General features: G+C 39.5%; 2 protein-coding genes across 6 annotated transcripts in view; both read right to left on the minus strand.

Moving 5' to 3' along the window:
- Positions 1–15,549, minus strand: part of LOC135583053 (uncharacterized) — a 30,245-nt gene extending 14,696 nt beyond the window's left edge. For 4 of the 5 annotated variants that reach the window (XM_065098912.1, XM_065098911.1, XM_065098909.1 and 1 more), the window contains exons 1-13: positions 15,442–15,549; positions 15,080–15,348; positions 14,620–14,969; positions 13,397–13,514; positions 13,120–13,243; positions 12,946–13,026; positions 10,411–10,630; positions 7,768–7,837; positions 7,628–7,681; positions 6,261–6,329; positions 747–803; positions 577–684; positions 415–487 (exon numbers count right to left, since the gene is read on the minus strand). In XM_065098912.1, coding sequence (XP_064954984.1) covers positions 415–487; positions 577–684; positions 747–803; positions 6,261–6,329; positions 7,628–7,681; positions 7,768–7,837; positions 10,411–10,630; positions 12,946–13,026; positions 13,120–13,243; positions 13,397–13,514; positions 14,620–14,969; positions 15,080–15,348; positions 15,442–15,523 — 1,675 coding nt within the window. In that variant the 5' untranslated portion in view covers positions 15,524–15,549. The remainder of the gene's footprint in view (positions 1–414; positions 488–576; positions 685–746; positions 804–6,260; positions 6,330–7,627; positions 7,682–7,767; positions 7,838–10,410; positions 10,631–12,945; positions 13,027–13,119; positions 13,244–13,396; positions 13,515–14,619; positions 14,970–15,079; positions 15,349–15,441) is intronic. The other variant, XM_065098910.1, reaches the window with a different exon arrangement.
- Positions 15,550–15,834: 285 nt separating this feature from the next.
- Positions 15,835–19,295, minus strand: LOC135607246 (protein cornichon homolog 1-like). The gene is made up of 4 exons (XM_065098916.1): positions 18,975–19,295; positions 16,524–16,705; positions 16,286–16,408; positions 15,835–16,202 (listed from the first exon to the last, which is right to left on the minus strand). The coding sequence occupies exons 1-4, from the start codon at positions 19,221–19,223 to the stop codon at positions 16,145–16,147; spliced, it is 612 nt and encodes a 203-aa protein (XP_064954988.1). The 5' UTR covers positions 19,224–19,295; the 3' UTR covers positions 15,835–16,144.
- Positions 19,296–19,622: the final 327 nt, after the last annotated feature.

The raw sequence follows: 19,622 nt of genomic DNA on the forward strand, positions 1-19,622 counted from the left end.
AAAAGAAGGGCTAGTTGAAAAATAGGATCTGCCAGGTTCTACTATTTCCAACAATTTCAAGCTAATACTAACTCTGGAAAAAATAAGATTTCTGGGTAGGAAAGGGATAAGCAGATGCTATGCAAATCAGCTTAAATCTTTCGCTAGAAACAACCAAAGTATGAGAACTGAAATCTGCAGAACAATCAGAATAACTGCACCCCTGCTTCATAGTAAAATAGATGTTAGGTTCGAAAGAAACAAATTCTTGACCTACACTCACTATGCTAATCCTGTCCAAGGATGAACATGGATACATAATATCACACGTGTGGTTAGATGATTATAAGTTATTTTCTTCATTGAGAAAAGAATTCATTACTGTAAATTTAAGCCAGTAAAATTCACAACCAGGAAGCAGAAGAATCATCTTACCACGTGCCAATGAATTCAAAAATCCCAATTTGCTCATTTGGCTCCCCTTATCTACTTCAGCTTGTAGCTTATACTGTCAATTTACATGTTATGACAGATTACAGATCCAAGGTTAATTTTAAATAGTTATAGCATAAAAAACTTGGGAAAGCATCCTTTTACCTTAGAAGGCAATATAAGTTGTTCGATATCTACTTGAATAATATTTATAATATGCGGGAGACTTCGGATCATATCAGGCCCTCTACTTTGGAAGGTTTGACCCAAAACCTATGATAAGGTGTATCAATTCTAAAAGCATTGTGACTGGGGCATACTAAATTGGTACATACCTTCAAAGAAACAATCATATGACAAAGAGACTTAAGTTTCTCCCTCTTGATAGGAACCTGTAACATATCATCAAGATGAAACAATCATCAGTTTAATCAATTTATCCAATGAACACTAGTAGATAATTTATTCTGGATCACAACCAGATATTATATAGTAAACAATATTATTAAATTTGCATCGAATGGAACAAAAGTAGTCATTAGAAGCAACATGCAGGAAAGGCATTGCATCATGCTCTATTCATGAAATTCCAACAGCATTATTCTACTACACTCTAAAATAACATACTGTCATGGATAAATTGTAAACGGGATGTTTGATGTAATGCTCATGTATGTTCGTGTCTTTTGATTTTGTTCATGCTTTGCATAGCATATAGAGGGCTGACTATAAGCTTAGCAACCCCATTTTTGTTGGCTTTAGTGGCCGCTTTAGGCTTGTAAATGAAGGTTGTGTCATGTGGGCACTTGTGGGCATTTCGATCTATAGTCGATCATTTTAGACCCTTTGTTATGCGACTGTTCGGAGCTTGGGAAATCTATGTTTGTAATTTGCATTGGCTATGAAGTGTTTGCTGAAATGGTTGGTTGTGGATCCTGAATAAAACATTTTCTCAAACACGTTTTCTCTTTTGTAAATCCTAAGGGACTATAAGAGGTTTTGGGAAGGCTGACCTTTGCGGACGGACAAGGGTGCCGCATGACTTAAGCAAAACTAGCTATGTTCGTAATATTTGGTATCAGAGCGAAACAAGCACACATAACACTTGGCATGAAAATGTAGGGGACCTAGCGAGATTGTGTTAAGGCAGCCAGCACACGCGATCGTTTAGACGAAACGAGCATGGAGATGTAGGGAAAGGAGTCGCTCAGAGGAGCAAGCATCTGAGATTAGTATCCAGATGAATGACCAACCGTTTGCATGAGGGGCACCACGAGGACAAGTAAGCTGGGAAGAATGCGTAGCGCACAATGGTTGGGATGGCTGAGTTCGAGCTATCGCTAAACGTTGGCAACCATGCTTGATGGTGCTTAAGGCAAACGGGGCGCTTGGTAAAGAATGAGACCATGCAAAGTGGGATGGGTTGCTCAGCGACCGAAAGAGTTGTGTAAAGCTCACAGAGGTGCGGGGAATTGCTAGCTCGAAGAATTCAGTACTCATGCAAGGGCTTGTATGCGGACAATGAAATATTCGTGGTCATCCCAAGGCGACCGAAACTCGATGTCATAGAGCATTGGAACTTTCTTTTCAACACGAGAAGGATACGTCCGTAGGAGGCTAAAGTGTCAGCAAGCTCAGCATGTTGCCATGCCTTGAGGGGTGTAGCGAGGGTTGTATCGACGAAGAGTCACAATCTAATAAGTGATTTTGCGAGGGCAAAATAATGCATAGTTAGTTCAGCAAAGCGATGTAGTCCAAGGGGATGGTAGTCTCCGAAACTTCCAGAGGGAAGGATACGAAGAAAGAAGTTGCTCCAACGGGATAGATATTCCATATGGATAAGTCCCGGCTCTTCAAAGAGAGAATCATGTGCAACAGATCACACATGTTGAGGAGTACCTCAAGACAACGACTCCACAAAGCTCAACGGACCAAGCGAGCAGTGAAGAGTCATCACATGATCTCGTAGGAGGTAATGCATTAGTGGACGCATTGAAAGATTAAGTTAGGGAACGACCCAAGGCAATACCAAATGGAGTCACACTTGGAACCGATATGGAGATCAGACTCAATGGAGAGTTGACCCATGGAATGGTGGGTGAGAGGGCCACCATCAACTCAATGCAAATCGAGGAATAGAGTAACTTGAGTGTAACTTAGTGAAGTACCCAAGCCGCATAAAGGGAGTCAGCATAGAAGATGAAACATAGAGCGGAGGACGAAGCTTTCCTTGGACAAAAGTTAAGGACATGAACACTTGTAGAGACATGAGTGAGATTATGTCGTTCCATGGGTCTTTCATTTTGACGGAGCGGACTCATCCTGCATGGTGTCAAAGGCGAAGAGAGCTTCGAGGCACATGCACCTTATCTCAGAGAAGTATTTGATAGTGGAACTAAGGTGACTTAACTTGCAGAAACGAAGTTAGGGTTAGAAGGCCTTGGCACGGGGCGAGGACGCAGAGGTGGGTACTCTTGAAGAATATGCAGGAGTGATGTCATTCGTGTTGCCATGAAGGAAGCGATGGCATAACAGAGATTGTGCTGGTGGAGGTAGAGGCCCAGGATCCAAACAATGGTACACAAATTTCAGCGAAGTCGGTATGCTTCATTTGGGTGTGACCTGAGAGCGGGTGAACGAAGGTCGATTGCCAAAAGAGCGAACACAATCGAAGGTGGCAAAAGCCTTGCTTTGTGCTAGCAAAGGCCACACATCGAGGGATCGCAGTCCGAGTTCATCCCGCAATGATCAGAATGCAATAGAGATGTCATTAGGAGACGACATGGTGCAACAAATCGTGGTGGAACAATTCGAGGCAATGCAATACACACGGGACCAGTCCCACAAAGGATTGGATCATACGGAGGTATGATCGGGAGGTACTGGGAGCTCCACTTCAGTGAACACGACGGCAAGAAGGACTATGGATTAAAGGAGTGAATGCAATGATACCGCAGAGGCGAGTATTCCATGCGTGCATCGAATGAAAGCTTTAGTCATTAGCATATGGGGGCTGAGTACCACCGAGGAAGAATTTCAAATGTAAGTACCAATGAGTCCCTGGGGGGACTTGGTCATGTATTGGTCATGTAGAGGTATGATCAAAGCGACTAAAGAGTTGGATTTCTCCAAAGCTCATATTCGCTTAAGCAAGCCCGGCAAGTCAGAGGACAAGGTTGAGTAAGCGAACGTTGCTACCAAGGAAGTTAAGAAGAACAAAATCAGCGCGAGCCCTACAATATGATGGTGGAGGCAATGCATGGGAGTTACAGTCCATCTTTCCATCGACCAAAGGGAACTGCTCGGAGAACACAAAGGTGTTGAAGCAGGTGATCGAAAGGGGTAAGGAAGCAACGACGAGTCCAAAGAGAATTAGCTACCCAAAAACCAAGCATCGATTATAATGGAGGTGAACTCGGAGGAGTGCCACAGAGGTAGATCTACCGATCGCGAAGAAATGGACGCAGATATGAGGCGATGGATAATAGGCCATGAACATGTCAGCGCCATGGTACCACAGAGGCGAGACTTCTGTGGAGTCATCGATCCCTTGCTCTCATGGAGAGAGAGCACTTGGTCGTGAAAAGGGCTGAGGAGGTGGAGAATGCAAAGGTAAATTCCAAGTACCGAGACAAGGCTGAAGGGCAAAAACCAGGGAACTTCGTAAGACCGGTGTCAACGAGCTTCTCATCAAGATAGCCGAAAGTGGAGGACTTCGAGTCGATACAAGAGTGCTCGACCAAGGAACGAAGCAAGCAGTATATGGTGCTGTATCTTTGTTACTCAGAGAAGTAGCCAACAGAGATGATGGAGAAGATGGTACAATCCCAGAGGCGACCGGAACCATTAGAGACTTGCTCTAAGTTGAGATAAAAACTTCTTACATTCCAGAAGTTCGATGGTATTGAGAAGGTGAATCACTAGCTAATTCAATGCAAAGAATGCAAACACTTCGAATGCTTCAGAAGTGTGAGCAAAGAGCAAACGAAGGCTAGTAATCAGCTTGATGTATGGAGTATAACCCACGAGGAGACAGATAAAGTCAGGTAACCTTTGCCTTCTTAACTCTTAAGAGAATAAGTAAAACCAAGCATCTCAATTCTCTTATTTATTCAGCAGAGGAGCTATGCACATGTTCAAAGACCCTTCGAAGAAATATAATAGGAGGCAATAGTTGTCAAATCCTCACCAATGATGATCAGTGCTACTAAGAGTAGATTGTCCGCTTTATTTCCTAACATAATGTCAATTGAAAGCAGAAGTGATGCAAACCTATTTAGAAATGACAACTAAGTGGAAGAAGAATCGATTGGCAAATTTTGTGGAGGAATGACCTAAAAACTTCAAAGTCTGTAAGGCGATGCTCCTTAAAGCTCTATCCACCCAATTCAAATGGTATGAGGCATTTGAGAGACTGTCGCATAACAAGGAAGGGCTTTTCCTTCATCTGAAGGATCCGCAAGAACTAACAAGGATTAGCACAACTCAGCCGACCCCACACTAGAGTCATGAGTCATTGGCAAGTTGAAGCAGCATGGCGGATCAAAAGTTCTACTACTCAACAATAGCGACGAAGAGCAGTTGGGAGTGTAGCCGGAACAGAAGATTGAAGACTCAAGTAAAGACGAAGAGATGCAGCATCTGCAAAGGCTTCGACGAGGATGTCAAAGGAATAAGTGGGGGAGAATGTCATGGACAAATTGTAAACGAGGTGTTTGATGTAATGCTCATATATGTTTTCTCAAAGTGTCATGGACAAAGTGTCATATGGGTACTTATGGGCATTGGCCTTGTGGATCCCGAGTGAAACGTTTTCTCAAACCCGTTGTCTCTTTTGTAGGTCCCAAGGGACCATAGGAGGTTTCGGGAAGGCTGACCTTTGCGGACAGTCACACAAGGGTGTTATACGACTGAGGCAAAACCAGCTAAGTTTGTGACAATACGTTGAGGCAATTCACAAGTGTAAATCATCATGTGCTCATTTGTCTCTATCAATCCTCCCTACACTTAAAAGGTGGAATTTCATCATGAAGATTCAATCAATCACAAAAGATGAGCTCGACCAAAGATTAAAAAATGACATCAAAGAATCATAAAATTTATATACCCATCGTCCTCTTATCTTTTAAGAACTGAATCACAGATTGCTAACAATAAATATATATACAACAGGCATCACCATGATCAGAAATTTATTCACTGCAATATCCAACAACCATGGTGTTGATTTTATTTTGAAAGCAAAGATAATCAAAGGACTGACAACTTAATTCATTGAGGATGAGAACTAATAATGGAAAGATTTAAATATTTGCTAAAGAACTTGAAGAAAAGAACATGGATATTGAAATTTAAAATAAAAGGACATCAATTCTGATAGAAACAGCAAAAAGAACAATGAACTTAAGTTAGACACCTTTTTTTCAGAATATTAGTCCTCCAAGAAGACAAGAACCATCTAAAGAAGATCTCATATATCTTCAGACATAGTGCTATGAAAATTTTTACTGTACCTCTGTTTCCATATTCCAGAAACCATGACACTGATACAAGAATCTCAACACTAACTGGCGGATTCTCTGAAAACAGCCTTATTTACCAAGTACCAGATTATGGCATCAAACTACTAAACTTAGGTAAAATGTCAGCTGAACATGGTTTTTCATGCAAACTGAGCTGATTGAGATTTGTTCATATCGCTCAGATTATCAGAACTGGAAGAAGATTTGTTATAACACTTTCCAAGAAAGATATATAAATGCCTATGCATATGGTTTGGTTTTATTGGTAAGTGAAACTAATGAACAGAAAAAAATGATTAATGAGGACTTTGAAGTTAGCATTAGTACCTCAAGTAATGCATGTAAGTCGACTATGGAGAGAATAAGCAACTGCAGTCTATTTGCCAAGACTATTCCCTGCATTAGACAGTGAAACAAATTTAGATACTGGCATAGGTACTCGGGACAAGAGTACATCTTGCAGTAGATAGAGTGAGAATAAATTTAATATAACTGACAAGGCATCTCACAAGATGCACTTGCTGATTCACTAGATCAGGAATGCACCATAAGCAGAATTGAAATACATATTTTTAACCAATCCAAAAGGTCTTACACTTCAAAAGTTGAAGACATACTATCAAATAATATTCCATAGTTGGTATGATAAAAAAATCGAAATAATTAAAAAACAAACAGCTAAAACATTAAAAACAGTTATACAAACTCAAGCCAATCATGCAAGAGGTTGAAGGCCATCCACACATCCCAAACTCAAGATATCATATGTGCCTAAACTACAGATCGCAGCAAGTCCTCATTCATTCATTGCCAACTCAAAACAGTCAATCTTGTGGTTGTCTATTAGTCTACTTAACAAGACAATCACAGAAGTTACATGAACTCTTTCTAGGCCTCTAAGATTCAAAACAACTTATATCATGTTCAACAGTAGGAAATTTTTACTAGAGAGATGCCACAAAGATATTGCATCCATTAAATATCAAAATGAAAAATGTTTCAATTTGAGAGGCAAATAATTCATATTTAATGAGGATGGAGTCATGAAAGACCAACGTACAAAAGCAACCTATCTAATATAAATTTCAAGTTTCACCTATAAAACAAATTTCAGTGCTAATAAGCAAACAAAATCACATATGAGATATTGCCCTCGAATTTTTCACAAAGCTTTGCCTCGCAGAAGAAAAAGAGAGAAATTTTCTCCTTTTCTTTCTTCCCCAAAACCTGGAAATGCAGCAACATTTCTCTCTTCCAACACATTTTCTAGCCCTTTCTCACATTCCTAGTAGACCAATTTTAACTCCTCTTTACCTTCTAAGTTTTCTTTCTATTTTGATTCTGTACTGTAAATGAAATTGATGGATGGCCACATAATTTTGCACAAGGTTGGGCCACCAGGTACATGACCCAGGAAGGATGAAATGTCATGCATCAGTGACTTAAAACGCCTTAAATTTGTGACTAACCCCACTAAAACATCAACAGCAAGTTAACCATCAGAAAAGTAAAGCTAAAATCAGATCCTAAAATAGAGAATGAAACTTCTTAAACCCAATTACTTTTCTTAACTGCATAAGAATTGAAGTACTTAATATATCACCAGACAATTGATATCCAATAGTACAGAAGGTGTGGGATATTTGTGACTATATAACTCAATAGATTTATTTAACATAGATCACTTGTGGAACCTGCAAAGTCTTTTGCAGATGAAGCCGCAGCCATCCTTCACTTAACATCTCTGCCTAAATCCAAAAAGTGAAATAATGTAAAAAATATATCTCCCAAAATGGCTGACAAATGAAGCAAGACACAAGGAGGAACTAGATACCGAAGGATGAACGGTTGAGTGGAAAGAGGCTATCCAAGAAGAGAGTGCATCTTTAATTGCTTGCCAGTCCCTGTAACAGTTAAGGAAATTCTTGTACAACAGAGTAATAAAAAGACAGCTTATAGAGCAGGATCATCACAAATCTAATTGCAATTCCAACACAAACAGTTTTCAAAGACAGTTGCTTAACATCAAGCATCAACTAAGCCCAAACTAGAGAAGCATAATTCAGAAAAGCTGACAGAATTTACAACCGATCAAGTACAAAAAATTTGGAGTTGGAAATCTCATGCTGATCTAAAATTATGCATTGCTTAGCCAACTCACTCTCCGGGCAGAAAAGTCCCACATCACATGTGGGAGTAGGCTTGGATTGTTTTATTAGGCTAGATGAATCTATTATCAATTACAGAAACTGAATCATATTGAGGATATAGAATTGCAATCTTATATTGGACCAATAGTGCTTTCACACAAAATTAATAATTGGTATCGGAGTGGACCAACAAGGGATGAATTTAGACTAGATCTTGGACATTGCCTTCATGAAGATATCAAACCTCGAGTTATTGTAAACCCTGAACAGTCCCATGTTGTACGTGTGAAGAGAATTATATTAGCTTAAGGCTCACTAAGTCCACTACTAACCTGGCTTGAGCATTTTTGGACCACATCATTGTAAGCCTGGCAGATTATTGGACTAACAGTTCTATCAAGCCAAGTGGAGACAACATTAAGGAAAATAATTTAGTAAAATGTTGATATACCAATAAAGGTTACCACACTTGGAGCTTAAAGCTAGAAGCTAACACTTAAAAATATCAAAAAAGATAATTGAGATGCATTTCATCAGCAATTACCATAGTCACACATAAATGTTGTCTAAGATATATGGAATTGTCTTTGTTATAGCTTCAACCATATTGCATGACCATAATTAAACTATTCACATTGTTTTGCATTAAAAAAGTCAAATCAAAATAGATACCGTTCACCTAATATGTTCAATTAACTCTGATTAATTTCACTCATATTAGATTAGAAACTATAAAACAGAGATTATACACATTTGAAACAATATGATGAATGGTTCTCCGATATGAACTTATATAAAATAATTTATACTTTTAGATCCAAGGTTTTTAATTTCGAATAATACTGCCCGTATCGGGCGGTACCATCGATTGGGGACCGAGGGAGAAGAAAGAAGAGGGAGAAGGGGAAGAAAGAATAGGGAGAAGAAGAGAACCTGGAGATCGCCAATCTCCCTCCTCGTCTATCGCCGACTTCTCATCCACGCGAGAGAAAAGTCCTCAGCGTCGCGGGGAGAAGAGAGATGACACCGCAGCGAAAATGGTTTATATATATATATATATATATATATATATATATATATATATATATATATATATATATATATATATATATATATATATATATATATATATATATATATATATATATATGTCGCCTCGACGACATCGCTCCGCGTGGGGAGAAGAGAGGCGACGTTGCAGATTTTTTTTTTACTTATATATATATATATATATATAGGCGACGTGGCCTCATTTTTTTGCAACAACACCTCGGCGACGTTGCCGAGGCAACATCTCATAAAAGACTTTTTTTATGTGTGTGTGTGTGTATATATATATACCGAGCAGAATATCGAAATATTCCGCTCAGTATACAGTACCGTACCATACCATACCGAGCAAGGTATACAGTATCGAATGGTACCACCCGGTACGGGTGATACGTACCGGTCCGACGGCATATCGGTACGCGGACCGCCCGATACCGTTACAGTGCTACAGTATGAAAAATTATAAAATAATTCGGTACGCCCTGGTGTACCGCTCGGTACGCCCTGGTGTACCGCTCGGTACGCCCTGGTGTACCGCTCGGTACACCGATACCATACCGTACCGAGCCAACATCGAAACATCGGTACGGTACGGTATTGCATACCTTGGTACCGAGCGAATCTCGAAACTCCAATACAGTACGAAATTTCAGCCCTTGTTTAGATCTATAATTTAATTCATAAGATTTTAAGGGGGCTTCATAATACTTAATAGTTCTTTGCCAAAACTAGTTATCCTAGGAGTTTCTCGAATGAACACAAATACAAGGATCTTGTTCAAGAGATTGTATGTATTCTTATGGAAGTCCCATTTTTCTCATTTCAGATGACAGGAAGCAAATTAGAAAGAAGCCTATAACATTGATGTATTATAATGCAAACGTTAATCACTTTCCTGGCCTTAACGTTGTAATAATGCTAAAAAATTCCAGTTCTTCTTCTTATTTCCTTTTCCAAGAAATAAAAGACTTAACAAAGATTATCAAATGAGAGTTAAAAAGGCAGTAAACGATGGAAGGCAAAAAAGAGAAAGTTAAAGTGAAAAGAAGGAACAAATATACAAAAACCAAGACAATGATTCCAATCTAAACAACTACTAATGAGTTATGAATTTAACCATGTATACCAAAACAGAACAGTGGAACTTAAGTTTGTCACAATTACTTGAACCGGAGACATGTCACATTGCTAAACCGGAGAAAATCATTTCTCACCATTACATAATTATCTCATGTGGTCTGATATAGAAGTGCAAGTAAAAAGAACTTAGAGCATACCTAGAATGAGCTTCACTTATTCGCTTGAGGTAGTTGCTAATCAAGACATTTCGATCCCTTATGGCTTCTCTCATGAAAGGCCAAGTGGATATTGATGAAGGACATTGGTCTTTCAGCACGTCAATTAATATAATTCTCTTGCCTCCCCCAACATAGATGAGAGGGACGAGAAGGAGCATATCTGAGAGAACCTTTCCTATTTTCTTCTCTGGAGTTAAAGCTGATACAACAAGCAGGGAAAAAACAAGTTCAACAGAAAAGAGTTCTTTTGACTAAGATAACGTCCCAGTCTTTGCATCAAAAAAGTGAACCTTACATCTTATCCTCAATAACAAGCCACATTCATCAATATTTCCACAGGACTATGGAGCTATAGTAGCAATTGTTGACACTTAGGATACAGAAGCAACAAACCTTGATTTACTGGTGCAAAAGGTCAAATAGAGAACCATGAGGAAAAACGAAATTTCACAAAAATTACAAGCTACCATTGAGTCAAACAGATATCGGAAAAATATAATTCCTTAATTTATTTTTACAAAAATTTATTGATGATAATAATTGTCAGACGTTAATATTTGACTTTCATGAAAATGCATCATATCAATCAAATTTCATGATTATTGGAAGATTAAGAAACTAAATTTATTACCAATATTGGCATGGGGATAAAAGCAACAAGAATACCAGAGTCCTTCTATGAGCTATTTTGGTGGTAATTCCCAAAAAGCTAAAAGATTATCCTTTGAACAAAAACAGTGCACAGTATTACATATTAGGTGAAAAAGAAATCACAAATTTATCTAGTACTATCACCAGACTGCCACAGTTACAGATGGATTATGACAGAAGTAATACTTCAATGATTATTGGGGTTCAATTCACTAATTTCAGAAAAACAAGAATAAAAAGCAAGGCCGCTGAGCTTTTGGCACTCTTAAGGGAGAAAAGAATAAAATAACTTTATAATAGAAGCGAGGTAATTGAAAGAGAAGGAAATCACAAAGAACAACTTTGGCTACACAATAAAAAATTTATTTCCTTTAATAGCAAAGAAGCAAATTAGTTGTATTGATATGTATGCCAACTTCCTTGTCCTATAAATGTTGCCATAAAATCCAACAAAAAGGAAAAAAACAAGACAACAGAAAGTGCTTTAGAATTGCATTGTTCACCATGTTTGCATAAGATTTCAAACCAGACTTCTTAAGTGCATGCATCACACATATCAAACCAATCATTATAACATAACAGAAACCAACAGAGAATTCCTACCAAGGTTTCAAACAAATAGATTGATATCTTCATCAATGGAGCTGCTAGATGTCTTAATAGACTATCAAATTCCAGAATCAAAGGGCCGAAAGATTAAGCAACTGTTACGTATTGCAAAAGTTAGTCAGACTACTAATGTGCATGAATGGTTGCAAGCATTGAATACTACTGTCGTAAGAAAAAGCACCAGTTGCAGCAAGAAGTCAATCCACTTAGTAGTTTCACACATAAAGATTAGAAAATGGAAGAGTTCAAGCAACAATCTTGGAGCTCACATTCCAAGTAACAGAACTATTGGACTCAATGAACTCACTATTCCTGTAGCAGAGTCTTTGCTTCTTGAGAACACTGCTGTTCATCCTCTTGCCTTTTGGTTTCTTCCACTTTCAAGATTAACATGGTTCTCCCTAACCATGTTGATGGAGGGCAGGCATGACTGGGTCACCTAACAAGAATGATAACTTCTCAGGTAGGTGCTATAATTATGTTGATATGGGTAGTGTGTCTTTGGTGTAAAGACCCAGACCAAAAGCAAAAACCTGCAAACTTTCTCCTCTATCTTCCTCTTCTTCTCGTAGCATGAACAATCATATTAATAGACCAAAGTGTATCAATTTCACTATGACGAGAGGTGCAACTATGAGTTCCTTTGCAACCACGGCATGGTAACTCAGTGGAATTAAGTTGGATAAGTATGATGTCAAAGAAGCTCTAGTTAGTCTTCTAACAAGAAACTGGTTTCGGAGAGGAAATGAGTTGTCCTCTATTTCAGACCCTATTACCTTCTCCATTCCCTTTTTCTTTTTCTGTAAGTCCTTCCTGTTCTCCATCAATCTCTGTTCCATCTAAATAATGAAATGAAATTTAATGTATTCTTCTTTGCCTCAAACGAAAATGTACTGAATCAACATAATGGAAAGGAAGACCAAAGAAGAATATGGCCAGAGAACGATATTAAGCATAAAAAAGGATCCTATGGGCCTGGAAAGGGCATAATGACAAATAGTTATACTAGTAGCTCCATACAGCAACCTAATTCAGATAGTACTTAAAAAACATTTGTTATAAAGCAAAATATATCAATTAAACCATCTCATACAGATCTGCAATGAAGCCTCACCAATTTTCTATGATTAATCAGTAATTCAGCTTTGAAAATATAGAAATTTCTCCTAGATAAAATAGATAATGCAGGATTAATTATTGGCGAAACTAAGAGTACTTGAAGAATTCTTTCAACAAACAATTAAGCTAACATACCAGAGGCATATGTAGAAAATATAAAAAGAGCCATATGCTGCATTATCTTCCATCGATCAAGTGGTAGTTCCTTCCAAGTACCTAAGATAAAGTAATAAACCAAAATATTAGAAAAAATTAATAGCTGTAATTTTATTGAAAAACAAATAATAAATAAGTCAAGAGGTTGATTACCAAGTCTTGGAAGAACTTCTAGTAAACCCTCATGGATGCAAGAAAAACATCCATCAATAAATCTCTTGTTGTCCTTGACTTGTTCCATTGTCGCCTGCCAAGATGATTCCTTGTGCAGTAACCACTGACAAAAAAATCTTATAAAGCTTGAGCTGACATTTACAGAAAGAAATCTATAATAAACTTTGTTTATTGTAAATTGGGTGCTCATTCCCAGAAGACAGGGACAAAAAAGAGAAAATTAAGATTTCAACCAACCAAATGTTATAGTCCTTGCCTGAAAGAAGCTAACTTCAAGAAGCTTCTCAATATCGCGAACAACTTGATCTATTAAGTCTAGGTCCTCAACATTTATATCAAAGGTGTCAAGTTCCAATTTCACCTTATTAAGCATCCTGCAAAGCCAAGATCAGAAAGCATTAATAGGGGGAAGTAGCATGAACACATCTCCTCAATTTGTTCCTGTATAACAACAGTATCTTTCAGCATCAGACCTCCTCCATCATCCCAAGTAACAAATTTCTCAATTACACAACAATGTGTCACCACTCAGGTTGACCAAAATATAAATTCACAAACAATCTTCACAGTGTGTGAATACCAAAACAAGCCCCTATATTTTAGATTTTTCCCAAAAGCACCCCTATAACACAAACACGCACAAAGCAACAAATTTTTGTATGTTCTTGGACAGAGATCCCCTCATCTTCAACTTCCAAACAGATCGAACAAGTTATTATACTAACCCAGCCCTCATGGTTTCCAACCATGAACTAAGACATGTAGTGCCCGATCACTTCCAGAATATAAAGGAAAAGATGAAGAAGAAAACCATTCTGCCTTCCTAGTTCCCAGACATTCATCACATATCATAATCCCTTGATCTTCTCCCCTAAACACTCTCCATCGTCCTCTGGTTTACTAGTAGCCCAACCAAAGTTTTGAACACAACGGAAAACTTTTGAAGTGCCTTCCCTCCCTGTTGACAGCCATATTGTAGGAAGACATGGCAAGTTCAGGTTCTTCAAAGGCTGTTTCATGCCAAAGAAGGAAAATCAACTAAGACTTCCTCTTGAAAGATCTTGCACAACGACATCAACCTTATCTTCTTCACATCCCATAAACAAATCCAAGATTCTAAAGAGTCAAAATGTACAATAGAGAATCAGAGTGTGCATAACCCTAATAACAAGATATGAAACCCATGAAATGCTAAAGATAGTAATTTGAAATGCATTTATGCATATGAGAAAACACATTTTTTTCTGGCTGATTCCTAAATATAGTTAGTCAACTATGCGAATCTTCTCTTTCACCAAGCATAGTGAGATAACCAAGCAACCAAGAAAGGAATAATGAAGTTGGCTGTTTTTGCACAAGGGTGCGGCAAAAAGAAAGCTCAGTTTCGTTCAGGTAAATCAAGATCATCCTAGCATATAATGAGATGCCCAGATACCTCCAGCAGTCCAAATAGTCATAAGAAGGAGCAGGTTGCCCTACCTTGAGAAAAGAGACAAGTAGCTCTTTATATGCGCATTCTGCTTTATGATTTCGTCTAAGATAAGAAAGACGGCGAGACCCTCCCCGAGTGCTTCAAAGGCTGTCCTCAGTTTCAGGTTCTTGATCGAGTTCAACGGCCGGACGTTCTTGTCACGAAGAGAATAGACGGAATTAAGCTGCTGCAGCAAATTCCCCAAAACGTCCCTCATCCTGATCGTGGTTTCACGCAATTGCATGAACAGAGACAGCGATTCTCCAAACGCCTTCTGCGGCTCCCCTTCAAGAAGCACCTCCTGCGGACTCGATCGATGGCCGAACAAGTGCAACTGGCGGTACAAGTTCCTAGAAGCCTAACCGACAGACTCGGGCATCAAAACTGCCGTTCTTGGATACAGGAGGGGAAAGAGGGGAAAGAAAACGGAAAATATTGATCGCTCTCTTGGAAAGAATAGTGTCACACCAGATTGCTGAGATTGGAGATCTCGATGCAGTCGTAGGAGAGGACCATGACGAACTTCGAGACGGCGACGTTATCGGATTGGAGGAGCAAGGAGAGATGGGAGTGCTCGACGGGCTCGACGTGGAGGCGAACCGGATCGGAACCGGAAGCGGCCGGCAAGGACGAAGCGGAATCGAAGGGGTCGCCGCATAGGTCGGCGAGCAAGGCGTTGCTTCGGACGAGGCATTCGTCGACCACTTGTCGGAGCCTCTCCTGCTGTTCTAAAAGCACTGCAGGAGATCAAAGAAAAAGATACAGGAAGGACAAACTTAGAAAGAAGGAAAAAGAAACCGAGAACGCGAGGGGAAAGGGAGGCAGCTCACGAGACGCCATCGCCGGCCGGTCGGTGGCCACAGATGTCGGTACCAAGATTTGAGTTCTTGAAGACGGTGACAAACACGGCATCTGTAACGCAGCATTTCCGGGTCGGATCCGATGAACTATAAGATCCAATAAAAGATTTCCAAGATTTAGATCCGGGTGTTAAACGGATTGGACCGGGGCTCAACGGACCGGCCCGGTCCGAATCAGGTCGAGTCGGGGACAGTTGAAGCACTTGACCAGGCTCCAAATCCATCCTCAGTCCAATAAAACAGAGCCCAATTCTGACCCTTGATGGTGAGTGAAGCTACATTAGAGATTATGAATGAAAAGTAAATGGAAAATATACAAGCACAGAAAGAAGCTCTTATAAATATTTACATTTTTGTTCGGCATCAAATGTCATCACAGGAATGAGTTGTAAAAATCAAAAGATGACCCATATGAAACAGAAAATAAAGGACTGTCGGATGGATTACTGTCATGTACAAATGATTTCAGGAATCATTTTGAGTGTCTTGCACTCATTTCTGATTTTTGGGCTTGCCGAGGCTATCAGGCAAATGCCCTGATAGTAAACATAAAGCAAGCTACAAAGCAATGATAGATTAGACGGCCAAACAGCAGATGTTGTGCTGCAGAGTTGAAGATGATGGTGGTCCTGTACTGTTTATACGCTTGCAGCCGAAGCAAGAACGAGGAGCATCAGGAACTCCTGACAGTCACCAACTGCTCATCAACTTCCAGTACGCTCCAAAGCATCCTACACAGCATTTTGCAAGAACAGAACAATCAGTACTACGTTCAGCTACCTCTGCATCGGTCTGGGTTGAGAATATCAATTACCAAAATAGAGACATCAGGAGGAGACCGACGACACTCACTACTTTGAACAAGCGCCTTTTCTTTTCTCGGTTAATCTGGTTAAATACCTCAGTTACATCAATTAGATGCTGGCGACGCTGATACCTAAGAGAATAGAACGGTGCCCAGCACGCAACAAATTCTTGAATTGGAACATGGAAGTTTGGCATTGTAGTAAAGATTAATAAATGCAAATGCTGAAGTAGAGTTAGCAACTTACAGTCTGAAGTTGTAGTAAAGATTTGGAACGCAAAACAAGAACATTAACCAATGCCCAGATAAGAGAAAGAGTAGGCACAAGGATCCTTGCAAGACAAACTCTGGAACTATCACTTTATTTATCTGCGATGCTGAATCATATGGATTGATACAGTCAAACTCTAGGTCTGCCAAACTCATAAGCTGCGAAAGATAATACAGTGTCAATATAAGATAAACCTGGAGCTTTCATTTTCCTGAAGCAAAAACAAATTGTCAGGAAGCATGAAAGGCTGAGTGGAACGTATGTGAGTATAAACATATCAAGTATAGAACGTGATTATAAACAAAACAAGTGCACGAAGCCTTTTAAAAATGAGATGGTGCAAAAATCTGCATAAAAATTATATAGAATGATCTGCTGATTCCAGCACCAAATAAGTTACATCCATGCAAAATAGAGAAAGATTCACGAGAACATTCAGCAAAAGCAATAACAATGAAGTACGCTTCTGGTAAGCTAAACTCCAGCTCCGTTTGCAAGATTTGGCTCGATATGATCGTTAGCAACAATATTCTATTGTCCTCGGTGCTACTGCACCAGGTTGTTTCTTTCCTACCCCCATAACTTAATGTCGATGGAACCAGTTGCACCATTTGCGGACAATGTTTGCCACGACTAAGCAGATCTGATTGGAACTGGCACTGCCATAACTTAATATCATCTCCGTTCTTATGCTTCCACTACCAACCCAACTGGTCTTTCCATCATAATCAAAAATCAAACTTCATATATACTTTTTAAGCTTTAACCATGGGCTTGATCCTAGTTTGGTCATGTAAAATGTCTTTTCTCCTTTTTTTTAATCTATTTGGCTCATCAGTACATGGGTTTTTCCTAGTAATGACCTCAACATAAAATCCCATTTGTCTCTCATCTAGTAGTATTATACAAACTTGAATAATAAGCCCCTGAAATGCATGGGGCTACACTATTGTACATGGACTAAAGCAAACTATGGAGTCTGAGAGCATCCAAGATACTTCTAATGCAACTAAATAATTGAAATAGTTAAGAAAACTTACACATGTAGTTCCCCTAGTTAGACCTGTTCACTTATATGATATAATCAAATTTAGTAGCTCAAGCAATTCTAAACCACAAATCAATCTTTTTTATCTAAAATATGAATAATATTTTCTGAGTAGTACAAGAAACATGCTCTAGTATTTGATAGGGCATATTTTTGGTACCACCCCCACGGCAACAATCAGCAGCCACATCAGCGCTAACGCGAAGCCTCAGGGCTGATATCGTACATTGCGTCGACGTGACACCTCGAACTCAGATGGGACGGTCGCTTGTTCCCACGTTGTCCGAGACAGTACGAGATAACGCCGCATAGCACAAAGCTACTCCAGAAAGCTCAGAACGGCGCTGCGGTGCAGATCCATGCAAGTCAATCGACGCTTGCACAATGTACAAGACGGCCACCCGAGGAGTCAACCGCTATTAATAGATCATGTATGACCAACCCTCATTTGCAGGTATAAAAGCCAACCCCCTGATCAGCGTCAAGGGGAGGATCTCGAACACTTCAACTCTACTTAACCCCACTCAACACTGACTTATGCTTCGGAGGGGTCGAGTCGAGAAATCTCCCTCTCGACTTCGGCCTGTGTTCAGGAACTTAGTGAGGGAGAAAGAGCAACTCCTTGCTCTACCTTGGATCAATTCTAGAGACGAAGCTCGAACCGAATTTGACGTCGATCACCTCCGTTTGAGCATCCATGTGAGTCACTTTGCATACTCGAGATTGGACCAAGCCGTGCTGATCCATTAGCCACGACATAAAGTTCTCCAACAGTATTCACTTCCATCAAATTCTCTACGAAGGTGCACAAATAGTACTTCACTATGAAGTAAAAATCAAAATCTCAAATAATACAACTGGCAGATTACTTGTTTCCCCATCTTCAGATAAACCAACCCCTCGCACTTGTTTCCCCATCTTTACGAAGATGCACAAATCTTATCTGGTTAATCTAGTCACGAAGCTAAAGATAGGCAATAATACAACTGGCAGATTACTTGTTTCCCCATCTTCAGATAAACCAACCCCTCGTAGAGACAACTGAAAGTTGATGCATGACAGCAACTCAGATAACATTGCATGACGTGAAAAAGGAAAATCGTATGTTTTAAGAGTTCCAACCCAAACAAACAGCTTCTGGCCTCTCGCAGACTTGAAGAAACGACAAGGAAAGAAAAAGAATCGGTGCCGGAGTCGATCAAAACAATAACAGGAGGAGTCCAAAATAAGATTAAAAAGAGAAGAAAGAGAGGGAGAGGGAGATGGAGATGGAAACGACCATCCCCTCAAAGTTTGGATCTTCCCTGCTGCGGTCGTTTGAACGAAGGTAAAGATCGAAATTTTAGTGGTCTCAGCGGGGAGGAGAGGTAAGGCGATACCTGGTAGATGACGAGAACGAGGAGGAAGACGAGGAGGAAGAAGGCGGCGAGCCAAACATACACCATTCTGCTTCCAGCCCGCCGATCACGCGCGACGACGCCCCTAATCGCTCCCCGCCTATATATCCTCGAATCGGACACCGACCGCGCCGGGCGGAACCATTCAAGGGGACCTGTGTTTGTTTTTTTGAAGGCATAGGAAAAGATAGGGAAGAGACAGAGATTCCAACAGCCGTATCTAAGTGGCATTTCCCTTTTATCTGCACTATAATTAGAGAGTGGCGCTCAGCAATGTTCATGGTTGTCAACCTTAGCGAAGATCATGATAACTATTCGTAAGGGTTTGAATCAAATTATGCCAGGCTTGTACTAGGGATTCAAAATTTTACTAAAACAAGATAAGCTCTGATATTTTGAAAGAACAAAAAAGTTCTAAAATACCTACATGATTAGGAAACCTCGTAATTATATTTTTCAACCAATAAATTTTCTATTAATTCTTGAAAACACTTCATTTTTCCAATATTGAGAAAATTGAATTTATGCACAGAATAACATGTAAGTATCAAACCCTAGCAATTATCATCATTTTCTTCCGAGCTATTCAGTTTATTAATTTTAACACTATCAAACCATGCGATGTAGAAT

Source organism: Musa acuminata, chromosome BXJ2-3, assembly GCF_036884655.1.
Source record: "Musa acuminata AAA Group cultivar baxijiao chromosome BXJ2-3, Cavendish_Baxijiao_AAA, whole genome shotgun sequence".
NCBI classification, from domain to species: Eukaryota; Viridiplantae; Streptophyta; class Magnoliopsida; order Zingiberales; family Musaceae; genus Musa; species Musa acuminata.